This window comes from Heteronotia binoei, chromosome 21, assembly GCF_032191835.1.
Source record: "Heteronotia binoei isolate CCM8104 ecotype False Entrance Well chromosome 21, APGP_CSIRO_Hbin_v1, whole genome shotgun sequence".
NCBI classification, from domain to species: domain Eukaryota; kingdom Metazoa; phylum Chordata; class Lepidosauria; order Squamata; family Gekkonidae; genus Heteronotia; species Heteronotia binoei.
In genome coordinates this window covers 87,019,228-87,046,021 of record NC_083243.1, presented here as the reverse complement: position 1 = coordinate 87,046,021, position 26,794 = coordinate 87,019,228, and the positions used below count along the sequence as shown (strand labels likewise).

Genomic DNA, 26,794 nt, shown 5'->3' with positions numbered 1-26,794 from the left:
CCAGTAGCTCACAAAGTAGAATTTTTGCTCATAGGACTCCCCAGCTTAGAGGAAGCATTGGTTAACACTGGAATAACATGTTCTCTTCCGCTGATTTGTCCAAAATGAGACCTCTGGCTAGGCAAGTGGAACACTGTTTTGGCAGAATGATTGCTTTTTTGTTTCCTAAAACACTCTGAAAGGTTTTTCATTAACTATTCAGAAAACCTAAAATATAAATTTGTTAAAGATGGAGTTAGCAATGTAACTTCCTCTGTAATTTTGTTTGAATGTTGGTTTATGGATACATTTGTTGATCTCACACACTAATTGTTTGTAATCCTTGGAATGAAATTCCTTATGTTTGTTATGTCAGTTAAGTTTTAAAAATTCAATATAAATTAAATTGCTAAAACACTCTGAAAGTATCACTATTTGCTTGACATTTTATCAAAACGAATATTTATTTAACTCTTCTTTGTAAGAACAGAGCCAGGCACCCTGAGTATGCTGTTATGTTCTTGGATTACGCCTCCATCTCTTATTTGGTTTCTCCAGTAGTATGGCCAGGATGGCAACACCCTCTTGCCCTGGAGGTGTATCCCCCGCAGTCACTTATTTTCTACCTATATTATCACATCACACAGCACTCTGGGAACTTCCACAACAGAGTTTGGGGGAAATTCTGGAGTGCCACATGACACAGTAAAATACCTTCCAGGAATACAGTAAGAAATGACATTGCAGTGTCATAGGATATCATTTCACCAGGTCTCTACCCCACCCACCATTCTCCTGGGGATGGCCAATGCAGGGCTGACCATGCTGCCCCAAGACCTAGTTTCCTCTTCCTCTTAGGGCTGCCAACTCTCTCTTGGAAAATTCTTAGAGATTTGGGGGTGGTCCCCCCAGACTCTGAAGAAGGAAGGAAGCTCAGTGGGGATGTAATGTCACTCCAAGACTTCTGTTCCTCCTGTACTCTATTGTATATCATACAGTCTATTATTTAAAGCTGTATTGTTTGGAGATGAGTTATAATTGTGGGAGAACTTCAGATCCCAAGACCATGTCCAAGATCATGTGACAGAGGAGGACTTGAAACAAGATCAGTGCCCCCCACCCTTGTACATGGCTGGATGGACTTCTCTGCCTTTGTTCTCGATCCGTAGAGTCAGGAGAGAGTTGGCCTTGGATGGTTTGAGCAGTAAAGGCTTCTGCCTGCTGTTGGTAAATAAGGGCATTTTGTCCTCTTGCTGGTTTTCTGAAATTTTAAATTATGAGACATATTTTAAGGTTGGTTTCCTTAAAAAAAAGGGGGGGGGATTAAGGGTTCAATAAACCTCCAAAAAAGGTTGAAGTCTCAGTTTCCAATTCCATGCATGCTTTCTTGGGATTAAGGCCTACTGAACTCATTAGATTTACCTCCAGATAATTTGTATAGATTGTACTCTTAGGAATACGGGTAAAACAGACAAAGAGAACAAACATATGTAGCACAAACAAATCAAATAAGAAGAGCAACTCTAGAAAACCTGAGTAGTATAATGGTTAGACTGTCAGGCTAGGATTTAGGAGATCCTCACTGAGCCCTGAAGCTCACTGGGCCAATCACTCTCCTCTCTTCTCCATGCCTAATCTACCTCACTGAGGTGATACGAAGATATAAGAGGAGAAAACCATGACTGCTTCCATTAATTCTTGGAAAAAGCAGGATAAAAAGATTAAAAAGTACCAGAGACACAGACAACAAATGACACTCAGATGCCCTCGCTGGAAAGCTTTATACAGCTTCAAATGCTTGCGTACAAGATTCACATCCTGTATAACGAGATTATGCTCTGCCTTCAATTTGTACAGGTAGTTAGGCTTGCTTGAAGCAAGGAATAGGAACTGAGCCAAAGGCCTCTTTAGAAACCTGCATTTGCATGAAGTGCGGTTGGAAGGGGGAGGAAAACACTTCCCTGCAATCATATTGCACTTGTCACAAAGCCAACAGCTCTACCCCAGGGAGTCACTCTGCTAATAAAAGAGGGGGAAAGTTACAGCTAAATACCTGTGTGCTGTATGTGGCAAAGGCCAGCAGAAACAAAAGCCAAGAACAGGTGCGTGGGCCAATTCCTAGAATTGCCAATTTCCTATGGATAGAAGGGAACTTAACCTCTTTCAAGAGAGCTCTATCCAAGGGGAATTAAGGCAGAGTGCCAGCGTCAACAGGAAACATGAAGCCTACGCTGTGTTGGACTTCAGTATGGCAAAACCACAAGGAAGCAGTGGCCAGAGATGCCTCTTGAATATCCTCTTGCCTCAGCCTCAGGGTGGTTGTAGAGGTTTACAGCATCCCATTTCCTCAGGGGAGCAGATTTTATGGCCCAAAACTTGCAATAACAGCAAGCTGTTAGTGGCTGGCTCACCAAATTAGCAGCAGGGCAGGAAGGGCTCACCAAATTAGCAGCAGGGCACTGTGTCACACAGTGGCCAAAAAACTCAGGTGCCATCAGGACATCCACCAGTGGGGCCAGGGCACCAGAAGCCCTCCCACTGTGCCCCCCCAAGCACCAACAACACAGCATCACTGCCCTAGACAGAGAGTTCCAACAATACACTGTGGTTAATAGCCACTGATGGGCCTCTGCTCCATATGTTTACCCAATCCCCTCTTAAAGCTGTCTATGCTTGCAGCCACCACCTCCTGTGGCAGTGAATTCCATGTGTTAATCACCCTTTGGTTGAAGAAGTACTTCCTTTTATCAGTTCTAAACCAACTGCTCAGCAATTTCATTGAATGACCACGAGTTCTCGTATTGTGAGAAAGGGAGAAAAGTACTTTCTCTACCTTCTCTATCCCATGCATAACCTTGCAAACCTCCATCATGTCACCCCGCAGTCGACGTTTCTCCAAGCTAAAGAGCCCCAAGTGTTGTAACCTTTCTTCATAGGGAAAGTGTTCCAACCCTTTAATCATTCTAGTTGCCCTTTTTTACGCTTTTACCAATGCTATAATATAGACTTGCCAATCCCCAGGTCCCAGCGGGGGTTCTCCTGCTTTCCCAGGCTCCTTCCCGCCTCCAGTCAGCTGGCTGGCGGGGGGAAGCCCCACCCCCACAGCCACCATGTGACTTTCCACCTCTGGAGGCTTCAGTCTCTGATTGGAAAGGCTTCCTCTTGGGATGGTATGTCTATGTTACTTCGAATAAGTTGGCAGCAACTCGTGAGTAGAGATGCCAATCCCTCACTTCAGAGTTGCCAGAAACAGGGGGGGGAGGGGAAATGTCTGCTGGGCACTTCATTATTCCCTATGTGGAGATCGATTCTCATAGGGTATAATGGGAAATTGATCTGGAGTTATTGGGGGCTCTGGGGGGGGGCTGTTTTTTGAGGTAGAGGCACCAAATTTTCAGTATAGCATCTAGTGCCTCTCCTCAAAATACCCCCAAGTTTCAAAACGATTGGACCAGGGGGTCAAATTCTATGAGCCTCGAAAGAAGGTGGCCCTATCCTTCATTATTTCCTATGGAAGGAAGGCATTTAAAAAGGTGCGCTGTCTCTTTAAATGTGATGGCCAGAACTCCCTTGGAGTTCAATTATGCTTGTCACACCCTTGTTCCTGGCTCCACCCCCAAAGTCTCCTGGCTCCACCCCCAATGTCCCCAGATATTTCTTGAATTGGACTTGGCAACCCTACTATAATATCTTTTTTGAGGTGTGTTGTACACAGTATTCCAAATGAGGCCACACCATCAATTTATACAGTGGCATTATGATACTGGCTGATTTGTTTTCAATTCCCTTCCTAATAATTCCCAGCAAGCCATTGGCCTTTTTAAATCGCAGTTGCACACTGTCTCAGCATTTTCCATGAGTTATCTACCATGACCCCAAGATCTCTCTCTTAGTCAGTCTCCTTCAGTTCACACCCCAGCAACTTGTATTTATAGTTAGGATTTTTGGGCCCAGTGTGCATTACTTTGCACTTGGTCATGTTGAACCTCATTTGCCATGTTGACATCCACTTGCCAAGCCTTGACAGATCCCTTTGGAATGCCTCACAATCCTCTGTGGTTCTCACCACCTTAAACAATTTAGTGTCATCTGCAAACATAGCCAGAGGTTTAAGCAGGCTTGTTGGCTTTGTTTAAACTGTGCTAGTCTCAAACTGCTTGGATTTTGATTGTGTCTGATACCTCTCTTACAAGGGCTATTATCAGGATTACTGAGCTGATGTACGTGGAGTCCTTAGAATGTACTAAAGAGCTTCTTAACAGCTATGTAAAGAAATAATTAACAGTTTCAGTAATATGGTTTTTTTATTGTACAGAATAAAGTCTGCACACCCTTCTCTAAAGATATTGTTTGCAACTAATGAAGAGGCTGCCATTTCAAGAACGCTTTGCTGATGAAAGTAAATTGTAGCATTTTATTATTGATTTAAAACATGAGCCTTTCCTATTCCATCAGTGTGAAGTGTCTTAAATGATCTAAACATCATTGCTCACAGATCCATGTGCCCAGATAACACAAAGTCTTCCTTTCTCTTCTGGGTAAATATCAACATATGGCACTGCTTAGGGAAGAAAACACAAAAAGAGAAAGAATCATCAATGGGCAGGAGAGCTGTGTAGTGATAGGGCTGCTGTGGAACATCCCTGGTCTTTATAACCTTGACAGGGGCAGTAGAGAGGAAGGAAAGACTGTGCCTTGAGGCTTGTGTGCCTTTGTGGGTAGGGTGGGAGTGGATTAATTCTAATAAATTGGAAAGGTTTGGATTTTATTCCAGTGGCCTGGATAAATGCATGAAGTAACTAATAGGACAATTATAATTCAGTGGACAAAACCTGAGTCTTCAATTGCACTTCAAGAAAAACATAAGAACAGCTGTGCTGGTTGGGCTGCACAAATGGCATGGAGAGCTTAGCATGGCTACAGCAATCAGTGCAACAGAGAAGACAGCAAAGTTCAGGATGCATTTATGGATTGTTCCATTCCCTGCTGCTTACTACTCCTTTCTACAGTGGAAAGGCAGTAAGTGCAAGGAAACTTGATTTCCCACTTTTCTTCCTTCAGAGTACCAGAATATGTGTGTGTGTGTTTTACAGGGAAGATTGAAACAAATATCAATGTATGTTCATCTTGCTCAGACTAAAATCATCTGTTTTTTTCCCAGAGGTGCGGGGGGCTGAAAATGCAGGAAGCTGCAGGGACTGTATCTATAGTATAGTGGGTTCAATGCAATAAAGAGGCGAGGTCATGATCATAGCTCTTTATTAAGTTCAGCATAATATAGGGCTGAATTAAAAGGACTGAAGACTGGGCCAACAGGGCCAACTATATATACATTCAGGTTCCTGTGCAAGCATGCCATTGGATCATTCAAACCAGCAGGGGGTCTGTGATTGAAGCAAGGCAGCGAGGATTTGGATCCTACTGCCCATTGTTTCTGAGTCCCCAAGCTCAGGCCTAAAGGCTCCAATGAGCCTAGGGTTGCCAAGTCCAATTCAAGAAATATCTGGGGACTTTGGGGGTGGAGCCAGAAGACTTTGGGGGTGGAGCCAGGAGACAGTAGGGGTGGAGCCAGGATCAAGGCTGTGACAAGCATAATTGAACTCCAAGGGAGTTCTGGCCATCACATTTAAAGGGACGGCACACCTTTTCAATTCCTTCCTTCCATAGGAAATAATGAAGGATAGGGGCGCCTTCTTTTGGGGCTCATAGAATTGGACCCCCTGGTCCAATCTTTTTGAAACTTGGGGGGTATTTTGGGGAGAGGCACTAGATGCTATACTAAAAATTTGGTGCCTCTACCTCAAAAAAACAGCCCCCCCAGAGCCCCAGATACACGCAGATCAATTCTCCATGATTTTCTATGGGAATAAATCTCCATAGGGAATAATAGAGTTCCCAGCAGACATTTCCCTCCCCTCCCCCCGCTTTCTGACGACCCTGAAGTGGGGGGAGGGTCTCCAAACCCGGGGATCCCCTGCCCCCACCTGGGGATTGGCAACCCTAAATGAGCCAGGCAGGAACACCTTTACCATATACAACATTATTTCCCATATACAGCAGTATCAGCCCTGTATCTGGAATACCACTAGCAAAATGTGGTGGGATCTAATTATGTGGATGTAAGTTAGAAACAAGAGAAAGAGGACAGTGATGCTGTAGGCTGCAATGCCACAGGCAGGCTACTTAAATCACGTTGTCTTCAATGTACTGGATAGTGCAATCCTATGCAGACTCTAAACAGGACTGCACCACAAGTAGCCCAAATATATGCAGGCCTGCAGCCCTTGTGGGAAGTCCATTTTCTTTTAGATCAAGAATCTCCAATGTGGCATCAGTGGGCGCCATGGCACCTGCTGACATCATTTTTGGCACTCACCAAATGTTTTTAGAAAGTGGGCATGGCCAGGTGGGACTCTTGCCCAGCAGGGCTTTTGATTGTCTCTGCAGATTAAAATAGCATTGTTTCAGTCGCAGCCAACACCATGGTGTTTATTTTATTATCTCTCATCTCTCTTGACAATGTATTTTTAATTACCTCTCTTTTCCCTTGCAGTTGGGCTCTGTGTGTGTGTGTGTGTGTGTGTCTCCACCACCTCTGGCAGCCATTTGTGGCTGGCTCCACCTCCATTTTGTTGTTTGTATCATGTGTCAGAATTCCAAAAGCTTCTGCAGGCTCAAAAAGGTTAGGGACCCCTACTTTAAACCATAAGCCACCAGGCAGAACCCTTCAGTTTAGTGTAATGGTTAAGTGTGCAGACTCTTATATGGGAGAACCAGGTTTGATTCCCCACACCTCCACTTGCATCTGCTGGAATGGCCTTGGGTCAGCCATAGTTCTGGCAGACGTTGTCCTTGAAAGGGCAGCTGCTGTGAGAGTCCTATCAGCCCCACCCACCTCACAGGGTGTCTGTTGTGGGGGAGGAAGATAAAGGAGATTGTGAGCTGCTCTGAGACTCTGAGATTCAGAGTGGAGGGCGGGATATAAATCCAATATCATCATCATCTTCTTTTTCTTCTAATATTAAAGTGCCTGATTGCAGGTGCTACATTAATAATAAAATTAAAATATATTCCATTTATATGCTACTTTTCTGCCAGTAGGCAGTTACAAACATCTCAGATGTAAGGGTTATACTAAGCATTTATTATTAGAGTATTATAGATCATTCCCCTTTTTTGAGACAGCGGATATTCACATGGATTTTGTTTTATTTGGAATGGAAGCTAAACAAAGAATTAATAGCATCTGCAGGAACTGTATTAGAGTCCAAGGTCTAGAATGTACAACACATGAAGCAATTTCTAAGGAGAGAAAATGCAGAAGGGACCTCCTGGTGGCACTTGAGATTTTTGGTGTAGCATATCGCGTTCGCAGAACGCAACCATTTCGTTATAACGCAACATAGAAACAGCGTGAGTCCGCGCCAGCAGCGGAGGCAACTGGGGACACCCAGATGCCTCCGCACAGAGCGCTGATCACCCGCCTATCGCCACCAGTGGCGGGAAATAGGCCGGCCAGGATTGGACTGGCCAGCCTGGAGGATGTTCCGGGCGATGTATATAAGCGGGGCCCGGCCCGCGTGCTCGCTCTCTCCATCTTGTAATGTACCCTGAATAAAGCATGTTGCCCTACGCTCGTCTCTCAGTTTGGTACATTATATTTGGCCACTGTGTGACACAAAGTGTTGAACTGGATGGGCCATTGGCTTGATCCAGCATGGCTTCTCTTATGTTCTTATGTAATTCTGGAGTGTTGATCTCATCTCTAGGATATTTTTATATATTTATTTGCAACATGCCCTTATCACAGTTTTATCTCACCTTTAATGCAAGGAGCTCAGGTTAGCAAACATGACTCCCTCCCCATCTGTCTTTATAACAGACCCATGAGGTAGGATAAGTCAAGACAGAATGACCAAACCAAGGTTATCCAGTGAATTTCATGGCAAGAAGGGATTTGAACCTAAGTCCCTAGCTTCATCTAGCAGCAGTAGCCTAACTGGCTCAATCTTTGTTTTATTCAAACAGCAGCAAATAATATAATTGAAAAAGAAGTTATCACTCCTGTCTATTTGACTAGTTAAAGAGTTACATGACATACATATTTGTGAAATCCTTAATATTTAAAGACTGAAATGAAGGTTTCTTCCAGGGGCCAAGCTTGCTTAATATAAGAGCCTCCAGAATAAACATCAGATGTTCAAGAGCTAAAAGATATGGACATCAGATGTTTGAGGGAAGGAAAGAAAAAAGGGAGGGGGAAGCAAATAGATGGGGAAGGGAAGGAGAGGTGGAAAGAAAACAACTTTAAATGCATTGTCCAAGCTGCCGGCTGGCTTGGCTTGGAGAAGTGATTTAAAGAGAAAGATTCCTTCTCCAAGCCAGCCAACAAGGCAGTGGGGGCTTTGAGAGTCACACAGTATGTGTGAAAGAGCCACAGTATGGCCACCCCTGGTTTCCTCTCTCTAACTGCAAGACTTGTTGCTTGGTTAGTCTGTGCGTTCCCTTCCATATCTGGAATATAAAAGTTATACAGATGTAAAATTCTCAGAGCTCTGAGACCAGTGACTGTGTGGGTCTGACTCAGATACTGCCTGCTATGGAGTTAAGGCTTATGAAGGTAACGAGATGGGCTATACCACCCTGGTTCTCTAAGCTGCTCCACTCAAGTCTTTTTTGTCCCTTGTAGATCTGATTTCCTCCATCTGGCCCAACCATTACCTATGGTCCAATACCCCTCTTTACATTGCAGTTCCACTAGTGTGTGTTAAACTTACAAACCTCTGGATTTTTTGGCTAAGACATAACCAATCCATATTGAGTTACCCTGTGTGCCTTGCTGGATCAGGCCAAGGTCCAGCATTTTTTGCTAGACTATCAGCAACCAGTGGAGTCATCAGAATCTGGCCAGTGAGTGACCCACTAGTGGGATCTCTTCTCTCCACCATGCTGTTATGGCAATTGGAGTGTAGCTGGCGAACCCCTCCCAGCCCTGAGGTACTGAACAGATCTTCAGTTTTCCTTCACAGAAGGTGGGAGAGGCAGATGACTGGACCAAAAAGGCAGTGGGTGGGACAAAGTATGGCTGTTCCCTCAGTGAATTTAAAGGTAACAGTACTGTTGGCGTTACAGTCGAGCAACCATAGACTTGAGAGTCAGAATGAATTCCCTTTTGTTTCCTCTTTTTGATTTCTGCATTTGCACAAACTTGGGGAAAACATCATAATGTTTAAAGAAAAAGAGGTGGATCCTTCTTCTTTTTGCAATCCTCACTGGAATATCCAAATAAAAGCAAAATGCTGAGGCTGGAAACAATGCCCAACTATACATGCGTGCATGTGCTCTCCTAGCCTTTGTAAATGTCTACCTGTCTGAAGATACATGGAGCCAGTGTAAGGTGAGACAATGAGCAATACAAACATAGCCTAACATGTGCGTTAAAGTGCAATTGCCACCCATTAAAATGGATTTCAATTGATTACATATTTAAACACGTTTCATGCTGGGGGCAGCACATTTGCAAATAGGCACCATTGCTCAGAAGAGGGCCAACTCTCAGGGAGCTGCGCATATCCTCCCAATGGATGATCCTTTCTGTTCTTACACATAAACTGGTCAGGTTGCCACCCAAGCATGCACAAGTAATTCATGTGCATAGAGTCTAGACAGCTGGCCTGGGGCCACGTATGCAAAAGAGCCATGGGACACATCTCCACAGATGACTGTAGTATCTAATTTGTTTAAGCAGCCATGATATTTCTATAACACAAGACACTGGTGATTGGTTGCCAGGCAATGTTACTGAGCCTGGTCTCGCCATCGGTGCTAGATGAGCCGCTGAATGGTATTACGCAGCCACCTACACCATCCAGCTCATTAGCGTCAAAGATGATCCTTGAATTTATATACCATATCTTTGCATACCAAAGTGCCCTCCCACCCCAAGAAACACATGACAGCCACCAGTATCTTCTTTAACTGGGAGCTTCTCATTTTTCTGTATTTATTAATCAGTTGTTCATGGAAAAAATACTGTTGGGATGCTTTGTCAAAATCCAAATAGTGGTCTATGAGCTAACTAGAGGGAAAGGACCATCAAGGCTTTCAAAATGTTGGGTATTGCCCTCTTCTAGCTTAAAGTAGCAGAGGGTGTACTCTGGCTATTGCAGTGTTAGTTGCTGGCACCCAACATACCTTTATCTTGATCCCTAAGAGGCAACCAATTGGAAACATGGCAGCTATCATGGCTAATTGATGTCCATAGCAAGTAAATTCCATGACTATCAGATGACACTAAGGTCAAGACTACCATACCAAGACAAGAAAAGAACCCCTGTTGTTGTGACTTCACAAGATGGAGAACTCTCATAGTCAAGCGCAGGCCAGCCAGGGCCTCAGCCAAAGTTTTCCTGAATTATTATGCATTCTCACAGCCAACAGCCTAGGTGAGGACACTCTTCACAGAAAACTGGAAGCAGCTGTTTCTGGCGTTTCTCACTGATGCTAAAAACCAGCCTGGCCTCCTCTTGTGCTGGCAACAGCAGAAACTACCACATAAAAGCTGTTCACAGCACCGCTGGTGAGCATTCTTATCACCTACTTAGGTCTGCAGATCAAAGTACTGTTAAAGGTACAGGAAAACCTCAAACATTCCTGATTCTATCATCTTAATGACCATACAGTTGCATTTTCAGTTAGTTTAAATGCTACAGTGCTATGGTGCATTCAAGTAGCTATAGGTAATGCAGCAGTGCAATTGTGTTAATATAAACCAAATCTCCTTATAAAATTATTTTCCCCAGAATGCCCTTGGGTGAGTCCATGATAATTATCATATCTCCATCCTCAAACAGTGGTTTTCTAGTGCTGACAAGTTAGGTGCTTCCAAAGAGCATAGGCTGTGCTTGAACTGGACTGCTTCAAACTGCAGGAAGGGATGTACATGAGTAGAGATGCCTCTGTGTGAAAAATAAAAATAAATTCTGCATGTGAAAACTGCCTTGTGAGTCTATGGCTCTATTTCCTTAAAGCTAGTTTTCAACATCCAGAAAGTCTTCTCATCTAGAACCATTCAGTCTTTGAACCCCATCTTGCAGCCTGAAGAGATACACACTTCAAACACAGTCTTATTATCTGTTGCTCACTTGGCCTGCACTAAGCATTATCAGTGCAGGGACTTGCTACTGCTGTTTTTTCATGGAAATTACTCTGCATTGAGAGGAACAAAGGGGTGATGAAGACCTTATTAGGGGAGCAAGGATGTTGCTATGCAATATTAGGAAAAGGAAATTACTGAATGTCAGATCCACAGAGATGTCATGTTTAGCATGGCAGACTAGGATCTGGGAGAACCAGGTAGGAATCCCCATTTGGCCCTGAAAGGTCATTGAGTGGCCTCAGGCCAGACCTTCTCCCTTGCTTCACAAGGCTGAGGTAGAGATGAAAAAATGTAGAAGAGAATGGTGTGGAAGCCATTTGGGGGCCCCATCAGGAATGCACATGATCACCACTGAGCCAGTGCAAGTGGCATGGTATACATGGCACCCCATGCCACAGAAATGGTGCAAGGAAGAGGCTCTAAGTTTCTAAATAAATAAAATAATAAAACTTCTATGAGGTCTATAACTTGTTGTGATAAATGCTACTCAGCCAAGCAGAAGACGCTACTTATTATCTTGAGGAATCAAACAACATGTCCAGCATTTCAGAGACAGCCCCTCTTACAAGGCATTGGCAGCCAGCCACTTGGGTGTCCGTAGATAACTGATTAAAGGACAGCTGGAAAACACAGAGAAGCCAACAACCTCCCCCCCACCGCCCCCCCAGTAACTGATGTATGACTAGCACTGCCAAAATGAAAGCCATGCTTCTGCTGCCAAGGAAGACCATGTTGTTCAAAGGTTTTTGTGTCTGGATAATGGGGGTCAGATTTTCTAGTGTGTTGCTACTTGTGTATTTATAAAGGCCAAATCAAACATAATACCAGCTCACTGTGCTCATCGTTTGAACTCCTACAGTTTTTTTTTAAGGTGATGGGGAACTGAGTGAATATGCAAAAACCTTGAATCTTTCCAAAGGAAGCTATGTTAACATGTTATACACAGCAGCTGTATTATGCCTGCAGTATGTGTGTGGGGGAATATATGTACTATAAATAACTGCTGATATTAGGTTATATTACATGCCATCCAGAGATAAGCAGAAAGCAAAGGCACTTATCACCTAGTTATCATACCAGATAAATAAATTGCCCAGGGTTAAGACCAGATTGCCCAGCAGCCAATAATCTTTAAACAGTAGTAAAGCTCTGCCATGGAGCAGAGTGGGTTCTGACCAGGAAGGTCACCTCAAAGTGGGATCCTCTGCAATTGCATGATTGACTGATGGTCAGTGCAGAAGGCCCAAATCCAGCATGTGGTAGCCACAGTACTAGGGGTGTTCTCATGGTGCCTAGGGATACACCATGGTGGCTCAGCACATGATCACCACTGAGCCAGTGCAAGTGGCATGGTATACATGGCACCCCATGCCACAGAAATGGTGCAAGGAAGAGGCTCTTCATGCAATCTTGGAGATACTGCCATTAGGTGTCATCAGGCCTTCCCAATGCACCTGAACATCCCACTGTGCTCATCTCCTAGCCCAGTGGGTCCATAAGGTTCTGTATTAATTAAATGTGAAGGTAATCCCCTATGTAAGCACCTGTCATTTCTGACTCGGGTGACATTGCTTTCACATTTTCATGGCAAACATTTTACTGGGAGGTTAGCAAAGTTGTCACTTTGATGCATACCCAGTGCCCAAAGCAAATATCTTCATCAGCCATCTAGAGGCATCCCAGTACCTTTCAGGTATGGACATAACTAAAGGGTACTATTTAGTTAGAAGATCAACAGAAGACAGCCTTCACTATCTGCCAGCCTCCAAGGGGGACCTGGAGATCTCCTGCTTTGTCAACTAATCTTCAGCTGACAGAGATCAGCTCCCCTGGAGAAAACAGCTGCTTTGAAGGGTGGACCCTGTGGCATTGTACCATGCTGAGACCCCTCCCCAAACCCCACCCTTTCCCAGATCCATCCCCCAAAGTCTCCAAGTATTTTCCAACACAGACCTGGCAACCCTGCTTCCAGGGCCTATTCAAATGCCCTTGAGACTCTCTAGGGCAACTACTACATGCCAGTGGCTAGTGGGCTGCATCCCACACAACTGCCACATTCTTGCCCTTGCTTATATTGACATAAGTATCTTTAGCTGGGTCTGGGATTTGAATCTGGCACATCTGAGAGCTGTCCTTTATGTGCTTGAAGCTATCAGGTTACAACTAAATCCTCTTGAGAGTGGGATGTGTTTCTAAGAGCTAAAATATGTGAGATTTCTTATGAGCAACGGCTGATTACCAGGTTTTTTTGTGGTCAGAAAAACCCAGAAGGAATATTTGCATATTAGGCCACACCCCCTGACACCAAGCCAGCTAGAACTGCATTCCTGTGCATTCCTGGAGTCTCCAGGTTATAAAAACAATTTACTTGAGAAATGGTTTCCTTTCCTTAAATATGTAAATTCAAATACCTCTGTTGACATGACTATACCTTCTAAATATTTAGATTTTGTAATAATTTTATAAAGGGAAGATTGCAAAGTCAATTAATGTATTACTTTCTTGTATGTACAACTCCTTGTTGATACTTGTATAAGCTGGTATTTGATTTCTCTGTATTAGTATGTTGTTCCATGTTTATTATATTAAAATAAAGAAATGTAAATTTTAAAAAAGCCTTGCTGATTACCATCCCTTCCCAAAAGGTATTTTGTATTTTTGTAATACAACATCTCTACCCAGCCCAAAAAGTAGATGAGGCACAATCTTGACTTAGAGGAATATTACAGTCACCTCACAGTGCATGCTGGTCCCCTCTCCAGCTGCCTCAAGAGGGAGCCTATTTTGCTCTGCTGGCCCCATGAGTAAGCAAAAAATTTTAGTTTTCGAAAGTGTCCTCAACTCAGGGGCAAGTCTTATGAAGGCCAAGCTTTGACCAACTTTTTGTGATGTATGCTGATGCCTCTAACACAGGGTTGGAGGAAATGTTCTGAAAGTTTGGCAAGGGGGTAACACTTTGTACCTGGTAATAACTGCCCCCAGAGACCCCCTACTCAGCGGTGGGAAAGGGAGCCCTGGTAGTCAACAGGGTGGTGTGAGTACTCCAGTATCATCTCACAAACCATGCATTGACCCTAGTAGGGTTGCCAGGTCTGACTCAGGAAATATCTGGGGACTTTGGGGGTGGAGCCAGGAGCAAGGTTGTGACAAGCATCATTGAACTCCAAAGGGAACTCTGGCCATCACATTTAAAGGGACTGCACACCTTTTCAATGCATTCCCTCCATTAGAAATAATGAAGGATAGGGGCACCTACTTTGGGGGCTCATAAAATTGAACCCCCTGGACCAATTTTTTTTTAAACTTGGAGGGTGTCCTGAGGAGAGGCTCCAGATGTTATGCTGCAAATTTGGTGCCTCTACCTCAAAAAAACACCCCCTCTCCAGATACCCACAGATGAATGCTCCATTATACGCTATGGGAATCAGTCTCCATAGGGAATAATGCAGTGCCCAGCAGACAGTTCCCTCCCGCACCCTGCTTTCTGATGACCCTGAAGCGGGGGGGGGCCTCCAAACCAGGGGATCTCCTGCCCCCACCTGGGGATTGGCAACCCTATACCCTAGTGACTCACCATGTGGGCTGAGAATCACCTGACTTCCAGCTCTGGCCAGTCACACTGCCTACCTCTTGAGTCTCACCACCTCTGGCAGCGGGGACTACAAAGCTGGGCCTGGTGAGGCTTGGAAGCTGGGGATCATGGCTGCCAGAGGTAGGCCGCATGATTGGGATAAGGCAATGAACAGCTTCCAAGTATATTAACCTGATCAGGATTTCTTGTGAGGCCACATGTAAGTTTTCTAAATGAAAATAAATGCAAACTAAATGTTCTATACATTTGGACTTTATTCATCCTCCATTACTTACAGTTCTTTCTTTTTTGTTTTTAACCATAAATTATTCTCACCTGCAGACAAATTATTTTCTGAGTTTGCTGGGAGCAACAATGGTGCAGAAACTATGCAGAAACTGTATGCAGCACTCTTTGGAATTTCCTTTGAAGTTCCTTTTGACCCAACAACCACCTGTTTATTTCTTTTTTAAAAAATCTTCTGGGAATTTCAGTTTTAGGTTGATTTATAGGAGACAGAAGACATCAACTGTGTGATTAACCCCTTCACTGCCTTTTCAGTTTGCTGTTCAACAGACCCACTGTGGTCACAAGTTTCTAATCTGAATCAAAACCTGATCTCTTATATTGTGCTCATTTAAGCAAGGGAAGAAAAAAATAGTTAAACTTAGGGTGATGGGTTTCTTTTGATTTAGGGTAAATTAAGCCTTTGGAAGTTAGAAGCCCTTATTTTATGCAGAAAATGAATCTTGTACATGTAGTCCACCACACTACCTATTAACATTTCATTAAATGCAAGGCATTTTTTTCCTAGTATGTGTCCAGCAGGGTGAAGATGAAATGGCTGCAATCACTGGCTACACGAGGCATCAGAGCTTCATGAAGTGGTTATTTCAGATATACACAGAACCTTAAATTGAAGTTTTGTCCTCGGGCGAAGCTTTCCTGTGGCTAAGGTGCTCTCAAGTGCCACACAAGGGACATGTTCTTTGTCAGACATGACAGAACTTTAAATTCATGTTAATTGTTATCCCCAGATGTCACCTCCTCCCAACTGCCACCATTATACTAAAAATCTTTTTGTATCAATTATTTCTTGACTCGTTTTCCTTCCCATGGCAATTAATGAATTGCCAATATGTGGCAGCTATGATCAAAGCTCCACTGCAGCTCTGGACAGCATGTAAACTGAGAAAAGCTACATCTGCTAATATCCAGAAATCCGGGGGGGGGGGGGGGGATGTTCTTGATTATCTATCCCTCAAGGTTGTGAAGAAACAAATTGTGTGTTCAGAAAATAGCATGACCCTGCAACTAAATGGGAAATAAGAAACTCCATTTTCATTTTCCATCGTTTCAACTTGATAATATCCTGATATTAACATCAAACCAACTCATGATATGAATTTGTTCCTCTGGATGATTCATTATCTAAGGGAACTATTCCTACTAGCAGGGCTATTTTGTAGGAAAACCCCAGCAGGAGCTCATTTGCATATTAGGCCACACCTCTTGACACCAAGCCAGCCGGAACTCTGTTCCTGTGTATTCCTCCTCAATAAAAGCCCTGCCTATTAGGAATATATGAACTATGTGACTGGGTCAAACCAAGGTGCAATGTTCAGTTTCCTTTAGTAGCCACCAACCATAAGCACAGTATGGAGTGAACACTGTCTAACAACCCAAGAACTTTGTTTTACAGTGGATTGCCTTGTAGTCTAACGACTCAGTCCTAAATGCATTACATGGATGTGAGTCCTGTTAATTTAACAGAACAGTAGTACAATTCAGAGAAAGTTGGACATGCAAAAGTCTGGCACTGCTTTCAAGTTCTCTCCAGAACAGATTTTAGGCTTGATTACCAGATTCCAGTTGAGGCAGACCAATTTCTTGACCTGGCATTTGCTGGTTTCTGGTAGGTTCTGGGCCTGGTTCAAAATTTCATGTAAGATAAGGCCTGATAAGTACAAGACCTTAGGATACTCCCAGGTAATGCAAAGCTCAGTATTCATCCTCAGAGGATGCCTATAGCAAATTGATGAGACAATGGTGGTTAGTCCAGAGTTTGGAACACATTGGAGTTCACAATTCACCATAGCATTCGGGGGTAGACTGGAACTCACTGGGCTTGTACAAATGTATATTTGCTTTTCTTTCATTCCCCCCCCCCAAAAAAAAGTAAATCATTTTCATTTTTTTTTTTTTGCATGAATACATTTCATTTTCTGTCAGTTTCAGGGGGGGGACACATTTCTAGTAATGTCTTTATATTCCATTCTGTTTGTATATTGGACCTTTTGTGCTTGCCAAATTTCAGACAGACAGGAGGAAGTATTCCAAAGCTATAGGCAATTAAATCCAAACACATTCCTATCTGTAATATCCTTGGTTTCCATCCAATTGGAATGGAACTCTCAGGGATTGCACTCATCTCTCAAGATAGTCTTCTTTCCAGATTTGGTTAGCAGTTGCATAGCCAATTTACCATTTTTTGCTTGTAGACCAGGTAAAGGCACCCTCAGAAGGTAAATTGCACTATGTAGTTGCATAGGGAGTTGCAGGTACAGTTAAATGGCAGGCACAGAACTTACATTTTGTGCCCCACTGAAATGGCAGAGTAATAGAAGGGGTAAAGGGAAGCATTAGGTATCTCCCCAAATGTTGTGCATTTAGTAATGGAGCCAAGGGGGCCAGCAAAACTGTGTCTTTGTGAACTACACCCTGTCTTTCCTGGACTAGGATCTTGATGTTAGGCATGTACAACTCCTTGTTTCTTTGCGCACCACTCAGGCATTGTGTGCGTTCTGGATGGGGTAATAGCAGTTGATAAAAAGCACTGCTGAAAAAGGGCAATTCTAAACAGTTAACTCATTCTGATTTCAATGGACAGACAGCAGTAAGTTTGCATAAGATCACACAGAAAAAAAACAGAAAAAAGTGTGGGGGGGTTGACAATAGGTAAATAATACACAAAGACTTGGTATTTTGATACCTTGCAAATAATTACAATAACACAGAGAGAAGAAACACTAACACAGTTACTGGTAGAATATAGAATTAACAGATTAATTTATACTAGAATTTACACTAAAGAGAAAGAGATTTATCACAACTGTCTCAAACACTAAGCCATCAAATTGCAGCTGTGCAATTTGCAAAGCAACTAAATCTGTAAATGCACCATTCAGTGAGAACACTACTACTATGGGCAGAGTAACTAAGGAGAGCTGTTGCTTATAGAATCGAAAAAAAAACCTTATCCAAGTTAGTGCTGATTGGTGGAGACAACATGGTGAAAAAGACCTATGGGGGTCTTTGTTGCTGTGCTGATTGGAAAAGTTCCCTATTTGTTTCAGTTCCTTCCTTCCTTCCTTCCTTCCTTCCTTCCTTCCTTCCTTCCTTCCTTCCTTCCTTCCTTCCTTCCTTCCTTCCTTCCTTCCTTCCTTCCTCTGAGCCTGAACTCAGCTTGAATTCTCTGAAAACTATAACTAGGAAAACTATAACTAGCATTAACTAATGCAATTGATCTCCCTATTCTTTTTTGTTATAACAGTATCAAAATTTTGCTTTGCTTTGTTTTTATGTTGATTGCTTGTAACATAGTTTTTAGTAATTATTATCTCTTTTATTGCTGCTTCCTTGTTGCTTTTTCTTACTATAGTTTGTATAGTTAATAGTTATTATTCTTTACTCATTTATTATTTAAAATTGATACTGTGAGTAGCCTTGGCTGTAATACTGTGAAGCATGCACGATACAAATGTTTAAGTTAAATTAGAAAATAAATAAATGAGCACATCCCTAGCACTCATTTGATCAGGGTTCCATCAAAGCCAATAGTTGCACTTGTTTGTTTGCTTTTCAAGCCATGTTGAACTCAATGGACCTCGAGTACAGAGGGGTTTACTATTAATCAGTTTCACTGCCATCAAGCCCACCTGCATTTCAGGCTTGCTCTTTACAGTGATTAGTAAAGAAGTGTTAACCAAACTGCTTTCAAAGTCTGTTACCTGAGTGTGGCTTCATACCCTATAAAAAACATTAAACTCACATGGCATGTTCCAACCAAAGTTAAAATAATGTTGAGAGCCCATTGCTTTCAGTGGGAAAAGGTTTAAATTGATGCTTAGGTATCACACTGAAGTCAGTGGGAGTTCAAAGTGCTTGACTTTGGCTGGCTCGTGTCTACGTGATTATAATTTATGACTGGCAGAAGAACTTCTGATTCTTCATACATCACAGGAAACATTCTGAATTAGATAGGCCATTGATCTGAGGAGAGCAGAGACTATTCTAGCCAGGAGGAACCATTAATATTTGGCAAAGAGAAATCATTTCAAAAGGAAGAGATATAATGGACCACAGAAGGGTGTTTTCCACACAGGGGCAGGCTTGTGTGATTTCCCTCTTGCTGCTGATACAACACAGCAGCCACAGGGCTTCCAGTTGCCCTGCATTTCCCCTGCCCCAGCCTCCCATAGCAGCCATAACCCCAGTGCCAGTGGGGTGCTTTTGAATTGTTTTAAATTTGCAATTAACATATCATTACAAGATTATAATAGTCCCAGATTTCATTTTTTCCAGTAAGTGTCCAGTCCTTTTCATTGTGGAAATCTAAGGGAAGTTACTGTTCTTTAATGTAGGCTGGGAGTTCAAAGGGCTTGTTAGACAGATTGCTCTATAACATTATAAAAATATGTCAATTGTTGATATATTTGTAAAGCCCATTGAAGGATGGCTACTGCGGGGGACAGAGACAGGCAAAATAGTGTTGATGTGAGTGGACCTGAAAAGATCCAGACTCTCCCATTCAAGTGAGTGACCACCCAACTTTGCTGGAATCTGTCCCAAAACATCACAGTGAAGCAGGTTTGGAAAAGATCTGGGGAAAGAGGAAAACCCTGAGAGGTTCACAGAAATGCCATGACTCTATGGGGAAATGGGGAGGGGGCGGAATCCCCTTCCCAATATCATCCAAACTAGAGCCATCAACCTAAGTATATGTGTCCAGTGTTGTTGATTGGATTCTAGTCAGCATGCTTGTTAAAGCAAATTGATTTTCTTCAGGGTACAAGGAGCCACACTGGTTCAATCAATCAAAACCAAAAGCCATGTTTGTCTTTTGGTAGGAACAATTAAAATAACAAAACAGCGTTCAAGCCTTTTGAGTTCTAGAGAACTCTTCATCAGTCTCGAGGTTCAAAAAAGAGAAGGGAGACATTTCAGATCTTGTTCAAGGCCTCTTGTCTGCATTCTGTATAGAATGGCAAGCAGATCTGATTGTACAATATGGTGCCGGATGGAGCTGGTATTATGTTGCTCCTTTGGTTTTCTGGAAAGAAAAGGGGAAAGCAGCAGCCAAATAAGGGCCTGAAACTTCTTTTCTCCTGTGCCCTTTGGTTCAAACAACCAACCTAATAAAGCATTCTATAGAACTCAAAAGCTTGCCTTTTGTGTTATTTTTGTTGGTCTTAAAGGACTTGCATGGGGGCATTTTTTGGATTTTTTTTTTGCCTCTGAGTGACCTAGGTAAATCAGAATACAGCTTCTATGTTGCCCACAGCATATTTGATGAATCATAATACTATAGTGGAATTAGAGACAGGATTCTTTTAACAGACACTGCCCAGGAAATCCTTGGTAATCTGAATCCACTCCACAATTATAGCTGCTTCAGTGGGGAAAGGGGGGGATGAGGTAGAATAAGTTCTACACTTAAATGAGTTCTAGACTTAAAGTCATTTAGCTAGGAGAGAAGCTGACAAGCAGTGAGATCTTTATAAGGCCTTTTACAAATTGTGTGTACCAAAACTGGTACATCTAGATATGACATGGTTTAGTTCAGTTCCCAGCGACATTTCCATCAGAAATCCCAAATCTGCAGAGACAGTAAATTCTCCCATGTGCACTCTGCTGCCAGTTTTATAGATGAAAAATCAAAAGCCAAACAGGTCATTGCAAATGTATTACTCTTATCTCCAGAAGAAATCCTTTCGGTTCAATTTCAAGACATGGATTATGGGGGAGTTTAGCCTGCTACTTCATCTGCAACAGTCTGGAGGGGGAAATAATCAGGCTTCAGCATCTAGTGCTGCCAATCTAACATTTTTTTTTCTGATGGAGCAAATGGATTTCAAAAAGGAAGAAACAATTGCTAGTGCTGAAATTAATAGCTGAGAAGCATGATTCTATAGCAACTGGCTTTTATGTAAAACCAGATTCAGAGCTGGGTAGCTCTCAGTAAGGCGAGTCAGGATTCACAACAAGGATCAAAGGCCACCTTTGAATGTTAAAATTAAGTTATAAAAAAAGAAGTATATCTGAAGAGCATTTGCTGCAAGTAAATTTCAAATACTTTATAATAGCCATAGACAAAGTGTTTTTAAATTTAGTATTGGGAGGGATTGATTTGTTTGAATGACTGATTCTTCTCTGTTCTTAAGAAACACACAACACTTTGAAGCTATAGTTTAGCACAGGTCAAACATGGACATATATGAGAGAAGTTTTGAGAAGGAAAAATTTTAAAACCACAAAGGCAGAAAGGCAGCTAGAAGTCAACACAGAAAATAGTCTGGTAGAAGGCCCAAAGTATACTTCTAAAACAACTTTATCCCAGAATTATACTGAAATTCTCAGATTTGCATTTCTACCCCCTCAAAGGTGGAAATTAAGATATGCTTTTTCAAAGCATTTACCCATATCTGCAACATGTTTACAAAATGTGTTGTACATTTTCATAGAGAAACACTTTTAAGGGTTTTAGCAATTTAAAATTTGCTCATAGTTCCAACCTCCTCCCCTGACCATTTATAACTAACCATATTGAACCTCTAAAGGGTTTGTTTGAAAGATAAATAAATGAAGCCTTACAGCTCATTTTCTATACATTGTTAAATTAACAGGCACTTTAGAAGCCATAGAGCTTTGAAGTGTTTCTTTTTAAAAAGTTATCAAAGTTTATACCTGACAACTGTAAAGAGTCAAAAATTTTACCCTTTTGGAAGCAACCTAGAAGCAAAAGCTGTTTCAATGCAATCATACTACACTTTTTAATTAAGGGGATATCTGAGATATCTTTCCCTCAAGCAAAATTAGAGAAGAGGGACTTTTTCATAGTTAAGGCCACCTGCTTCAAAATCCCCTGTTATCAGTTAATCTTACTTAGAGACATCTAAGTTGCCTGGTCTAGCTGCTAGATCCTCTGAGAGATTGTGAAGTTAGAATATTGCTTTGCAGTTCAGGAGTATCTACCTCCGTTTAGTTGGACTTTGTGACTTCTTTGCTTGATGCAAACTCAAGTAATAAACAAAAGTTTCAATTCATTTAAATAGGAATCAGTTGTTCAATCAATTCACTACGCTTCTTGAAGTTCCTCACAAAACCTTCCACCACAACTCTTTGGACAAACTAAGACTCTACAATGGATGCCCTTTCTTATAAAATACCAGTATTTGTAATAACATTTTTCAGAGGTGGAACTGGTAGAATTTATGAAAAAGTTGTCTGTTGGTCTAATTTGACAATTACATTCATCAAAAGTTTGGAGCTCAGTTCATCTTTTGATTCTTGGGTTATGTCATTTTTTGTCTGATGATCAGGCCCTGATTATACTTTTTCTCCCTAAGCCAATTCTTATAATGGTGAGAAAGTTACTAAATGTTCATGAAAAATAGAAACATTACCTCAGCGTAATCTAGTCCAACTCCACTGCACAATGCAGGAAATTCACAGCCCTCCCTCACTCCCCCAGTTACCTTTGCTCTATGCCTAGAGGAAGGCAAAAAAAATTAAAGCGGTGTTTTCCAGCAGCAACACTGGTAGAAAAAGAGCCTTACCTCTTATGACACAGTAGTAGAAGGGTTGCCAGTTCTTCTAGTCATCTTAAAATATATCCACCTGTTGTTTAGCATTTCCTCCAGTTTCACCCATACATCTGAGTTAGTTTCACCCATACACCCATATGACTGCAATCCTACACACTCTTACTTGGGAACAAGCACCATTTAACTTTGGCAGACTTTAAATGGGCAGCATAAGGCTGTTCAGGGTATAGCAGAATGCCAGTTTGGTGTAGAGGTTAAGTGTGCGGACTCTTATCTGGGAGACTGGGTTTGATTCTCCACTCCTCCACTTGCACCTGCTAGCATGGCCTTGGGTCAGCCATAGCTCTGGCAGAGGTTGTCCTTGAAACGGCAGCTGCTGTGAGAGCCCTCTCCAGCCCCACCCACCTCACAGGGTGTCTGTTGTGGGGGAGGAAGGTAAAGGAGACTGTGAGCCGCTCTGAGACTCTTCGGAGTGGAGGGCGGGATATAAATCCAATATCCTTCTTCATCATTGATTGTGATCATAAGGACACTGTCATGGGAGTAAGCCCCATTGAATAAACTGGGATTTCCTTCTGAGTAGAGTTGCTTAGGAGTGCTCCCATTATCACCCCCATTCCTCCCTAGTCTAGTACATATAATTGCCTTGAAAGTCAAGGGCATCCAGTTCTGAGAATAAACCAAACTATTGCATCTCTGCAGTCTCCCCTGCCCCTTTGTTAAGTTTTTATGAAAGAAAGAGGGGGATCAGTAATCTCCTGAAAATCCTGCTATATTTTACCTTTTGCCTGGACCAGTAAGGCTGCAAAAAAAAAAAAAAAAAAAAGAGCTAGTGTCGGCAGCATCTCTGTCACAAATGGCTGTGGAAATTCAACCTGACCAGTGCTGTGTGTGCAGCTAGGCTTATCATAACAAAATTGTTTGTCCAATCACATCCTGGAATTGTCTCCCTCACCTCCCACCCTGAACAGAGGCATCAGATTGTTTCTTACTCACCATGTCATAAACATTCAGAATCACCGGTTCATTTGCCATTGTGGATTGCAGTGATGGCTGGAATTAAGCCCTTAAATCCTTGCCAGATGTGGCAATGCTCAGGCTTGCTGGCTTGCTTGCTTGCTTTCAGCCACACAGGAAAAGAAATTTCTGGTGTTACAATAACCCAAGAAGAGTCAAATGCAATGGAGATGTATGGGGAGGGCTTCCCCCTCTCTCTTTGGTGCCAAAGTTTCTTGAGAAGATACTTCTTTCCCTCACCTCACAACAAGATAAGTCAGTCTTTCAAATATTGCAGTTCACAGATGTGGCAATGTTTATACAGCATGTTCAAGCCAGTCCCTGTCCTGTCTCCTCCTAACTGCAAATCCCAACCAGCACAAAAGCCAGATTCCTTTGCTTAGAGATCAATCCTTGTTCTAAATCTCCCAAACAGAGAGACACATAGAAGGGACATGAGAAGATCAACTGGGGTGGAGGTAGGTCAGATCCAAAGAAGACTTTCAGCCAAATTATAAACAATTAAACCAAGCATGAAAATATGCAGGGGGTGCGGGGTTGAAGAGCTCTGAAAAGCCAGCTGAAAGTAGATATCAACACTACAGCTCTAGACTACAGCAGAAACATACCTTAAATACACACTGTACACAAGACAAATGCTTTTACAGAGACTCTGAACTCAGCTAAGGAGAAAAGCCAGGGCTTTCTAATGCTTCTTTGGTTCCATCATTTTGTTGTTCCCAAAACCTCACTGTTGGATGGAACTATCAGGGTTCTGAAGTTTATCTCTCAAAAATCTGTAGCAGTTAAGCCTGTCTTTAAGGATCATTTGAAAGAGCAAGGAAACGCTGTGATTTTAATCAGGCTCCCGAATAATGTACCTGGTAGGTGAGTGAGCTACCTGAAAGGGAAAGGCGACGTGCACCAAACCCCTTGGTTCAAGGCTTGGTGCGGTGCGGAGGGAGGAGGGGAGCTGTCCAGAGTGCTGAATCCGCTCGCGCATCCATCCCGCGGAACTACACCCTGGGTACTCGTCAGAAAGGATAGCTTGCAAAGAGCTACCCGGGTGCTTAACCCAGAACAGCAGCAACCCCGAAAATTCTGAGTGCAAAGTGTACGGGGGGGCGGGGGGAGCCCTTATTTTTTTGCGAGTTCGTCCCAACAGAAACATCCCCCTCTGGCTGCAAAGAGCTGAAGAGTACCACTCCATCTTTTCCTGAGATGATACATCTCCAAAGAGAGACGTTTAAACAACCAGGAGCAAGCAAATGAGGACAGCAGTTATTACTTCTTGCAGGGGCTGGTGTTCTGGACTTTTTCCTGTCCCGCTGTTAGTTAGGAATGTGAGGTCTGGCACAGCATATTCTTGCTGGAGACTCGCAAATCCCATTCAGATCGGACCTGGAGGCCAGAGTAAATTGTGAAATTCATTGCAGTATATTTCTTCCTGTGTTTGCTCCTCCCTCCCTCTCCCCAAAAACCATTCTGGGATATGCATTCAAGAGATAGCAATCTAGGGAGGGGAAGGGGGGGGGGTCTTTCTGTGACCGGTGAATTTCAGGGAGGGGAGAAAGCTGACCTTAAAGCTGGAAAAGCGCAGATCCCGCTGGAGTAGCCAAAAAAGGGAGCTGGGATTACCTCATCGGAGTTGGAGGCGTAGCTGAGGCTCTCTGCCAGCTTGCAGCCAACCACATCTGAATGCAAATTGCAGAGAGCCTGTTACATCAGCATAGCCCAGCATCCCCCGGTCTCTCTCTCTCTCTCTCTCTCTCTCTCTCTCTCTCTCTCTCTCTCTCTCTCTCTCTCTCTCTCTCAACAGCTGAATGTTTTCCCAGCTGCATGCAGACCATTCAACAGAAGAGAAAACGTTGCTTCCTTCCATTTGGAAAATGAGAGAATCCAGCATGTGTATTGATCTGGAGAAGTACAAACTGTGTGTACCTTTCTGTGAAGGGTTGGTGCCATGGAGGATCATTTCTTCTAGGGAGCAAAGGGTTGTTTACTTATATGGGATTTAGTGATGTGGATGATTTTAGAAACCAGGACTTTTAAAGAAGAGAGAGAAGAGGATATTTTTGAATTTAGAACAGGCAATTGATAGAAGCCTAAATGTATCCTTTACTATCTACTCATTGAAAGGACATATATTGAGAGATAGTGGAAGTGTGTGTTGAGTGCACTTGTGTGTATGGATGTTCAGCATGGTTTCCATCTGTTGGATTATTGTTGTTATTATTATCATATTATATTGTGTTTAGTGTAGCCAAGTGATCCTAAAATTGTCTGGTAGCCAAAAGTTCTAGTTATTTTAGTATTATGCACCACTAGGTGGTGAGCTAGGTTTGTTTTTAAGGCAAGAGACAATTCAGAGGTGGTTTGCCACTACCTGCCTCTGCATCATGCCCCCGGAATTCCTTGGAGGTCACCATTCCAAATAATAGCAAGGCTGGCTCTGCTTAGCTTCTAAGTTTTCATGCCATTGGGCTAGCCTGGGATATCCAGGTCAGGGCATACATTGGGTAACTCTGTAAAACTAATGATACAAGTGCAATTTGTCACCTGCTGAATTCCATGGCAAACTCCCTACAAATTGTTGAATACCACCCCAGCTGCTAGCATTTAGACTGATAGAAATATCCCATTATTTCCTTCTGGATTTAATCATTTGCACTTGGGTAACATTTGGTTCCTACTTCCATCTCTTTTCATGACTACAGCAAAGGTTGTTTTGTTAAATATCATCCTCATGGTGATGGCATGGAAACTCAATTCAATCTAAGACTGAAAATAACTGGGAAATTTGAGGAATGTGGCTCTTGCAGCTATCCATCCTGCCCCCTTGAGATTGCAGCGGAAGCACTCATCTGATCCACTGCAGTCCACTCAGTACACACAGACACTTTCTTTGCAGCTCTGTAGGGACAAAGCAGGTAGCAACAAACAACATGGGTGCAATTTGTGGGAACTGTAGGAGCTGGCCCAACCTCTATACATTGGAATTTCACTCAAAACAGATCTCCATCTGAAGAAGTCAAGTGCAGAGGCTGAACAGGGTGCCCATCATTTGTTCTACTTTTCGGAACAAATTCCTATATTAATCCTCCATGTTCCAGCATGGAGAAGAACTGGTAGAGGTATATCTTGAAGAACATGGAACAGAAAGTCTCATATTCAAGCCTGACCTTGATCCACAAGTGCTATGTTGAGCAGTAAGTATTCAAAGTAGTTCTTGATGCTAAAAGAGCCACCTTAGTGTAGGGGTTC

The 26,794-nt window shown here is 42.7% G+C and overlaps 1 protein-coding gene across 2 annotated transcripts in view; it reads right to left on the bottom strand.

Annotated features, from left to right (window-relative positions):
- The window catches only part of LOC132590022 (deubiquitinase DESI2-like), a 67,502-nt gene extending 42,964 nt beyond the window's left edge, over positions 1–24,538 (bottom strand). Inside the window, exons 1-2 of one of the 2 annotated variants that reach the window (XM_060262845.1) lie at positions 24,185–24,538; positions 23,531–23,653 (exon numbers count right to left, since the gene is read on the bottom strand). In XM_060262845.1, the coding sequence (XP_060118828.1) occupies positions 23,531–23,569 (39 nt within the window). In that variant the 5' untranslated portion in view covers positions 23,570–23,653; positions 24,185–24,538. Of the gene's footprint in view, positions 1–23,530; positions 24,068–24,184 lie in introns of those variants that run through there. The other variant, XM_060262844.1, reaches the window with a different exon arrangement.
- Between the last annotated feature and the right edge of the window lie 2,256 nt (positions 24,539–26,794).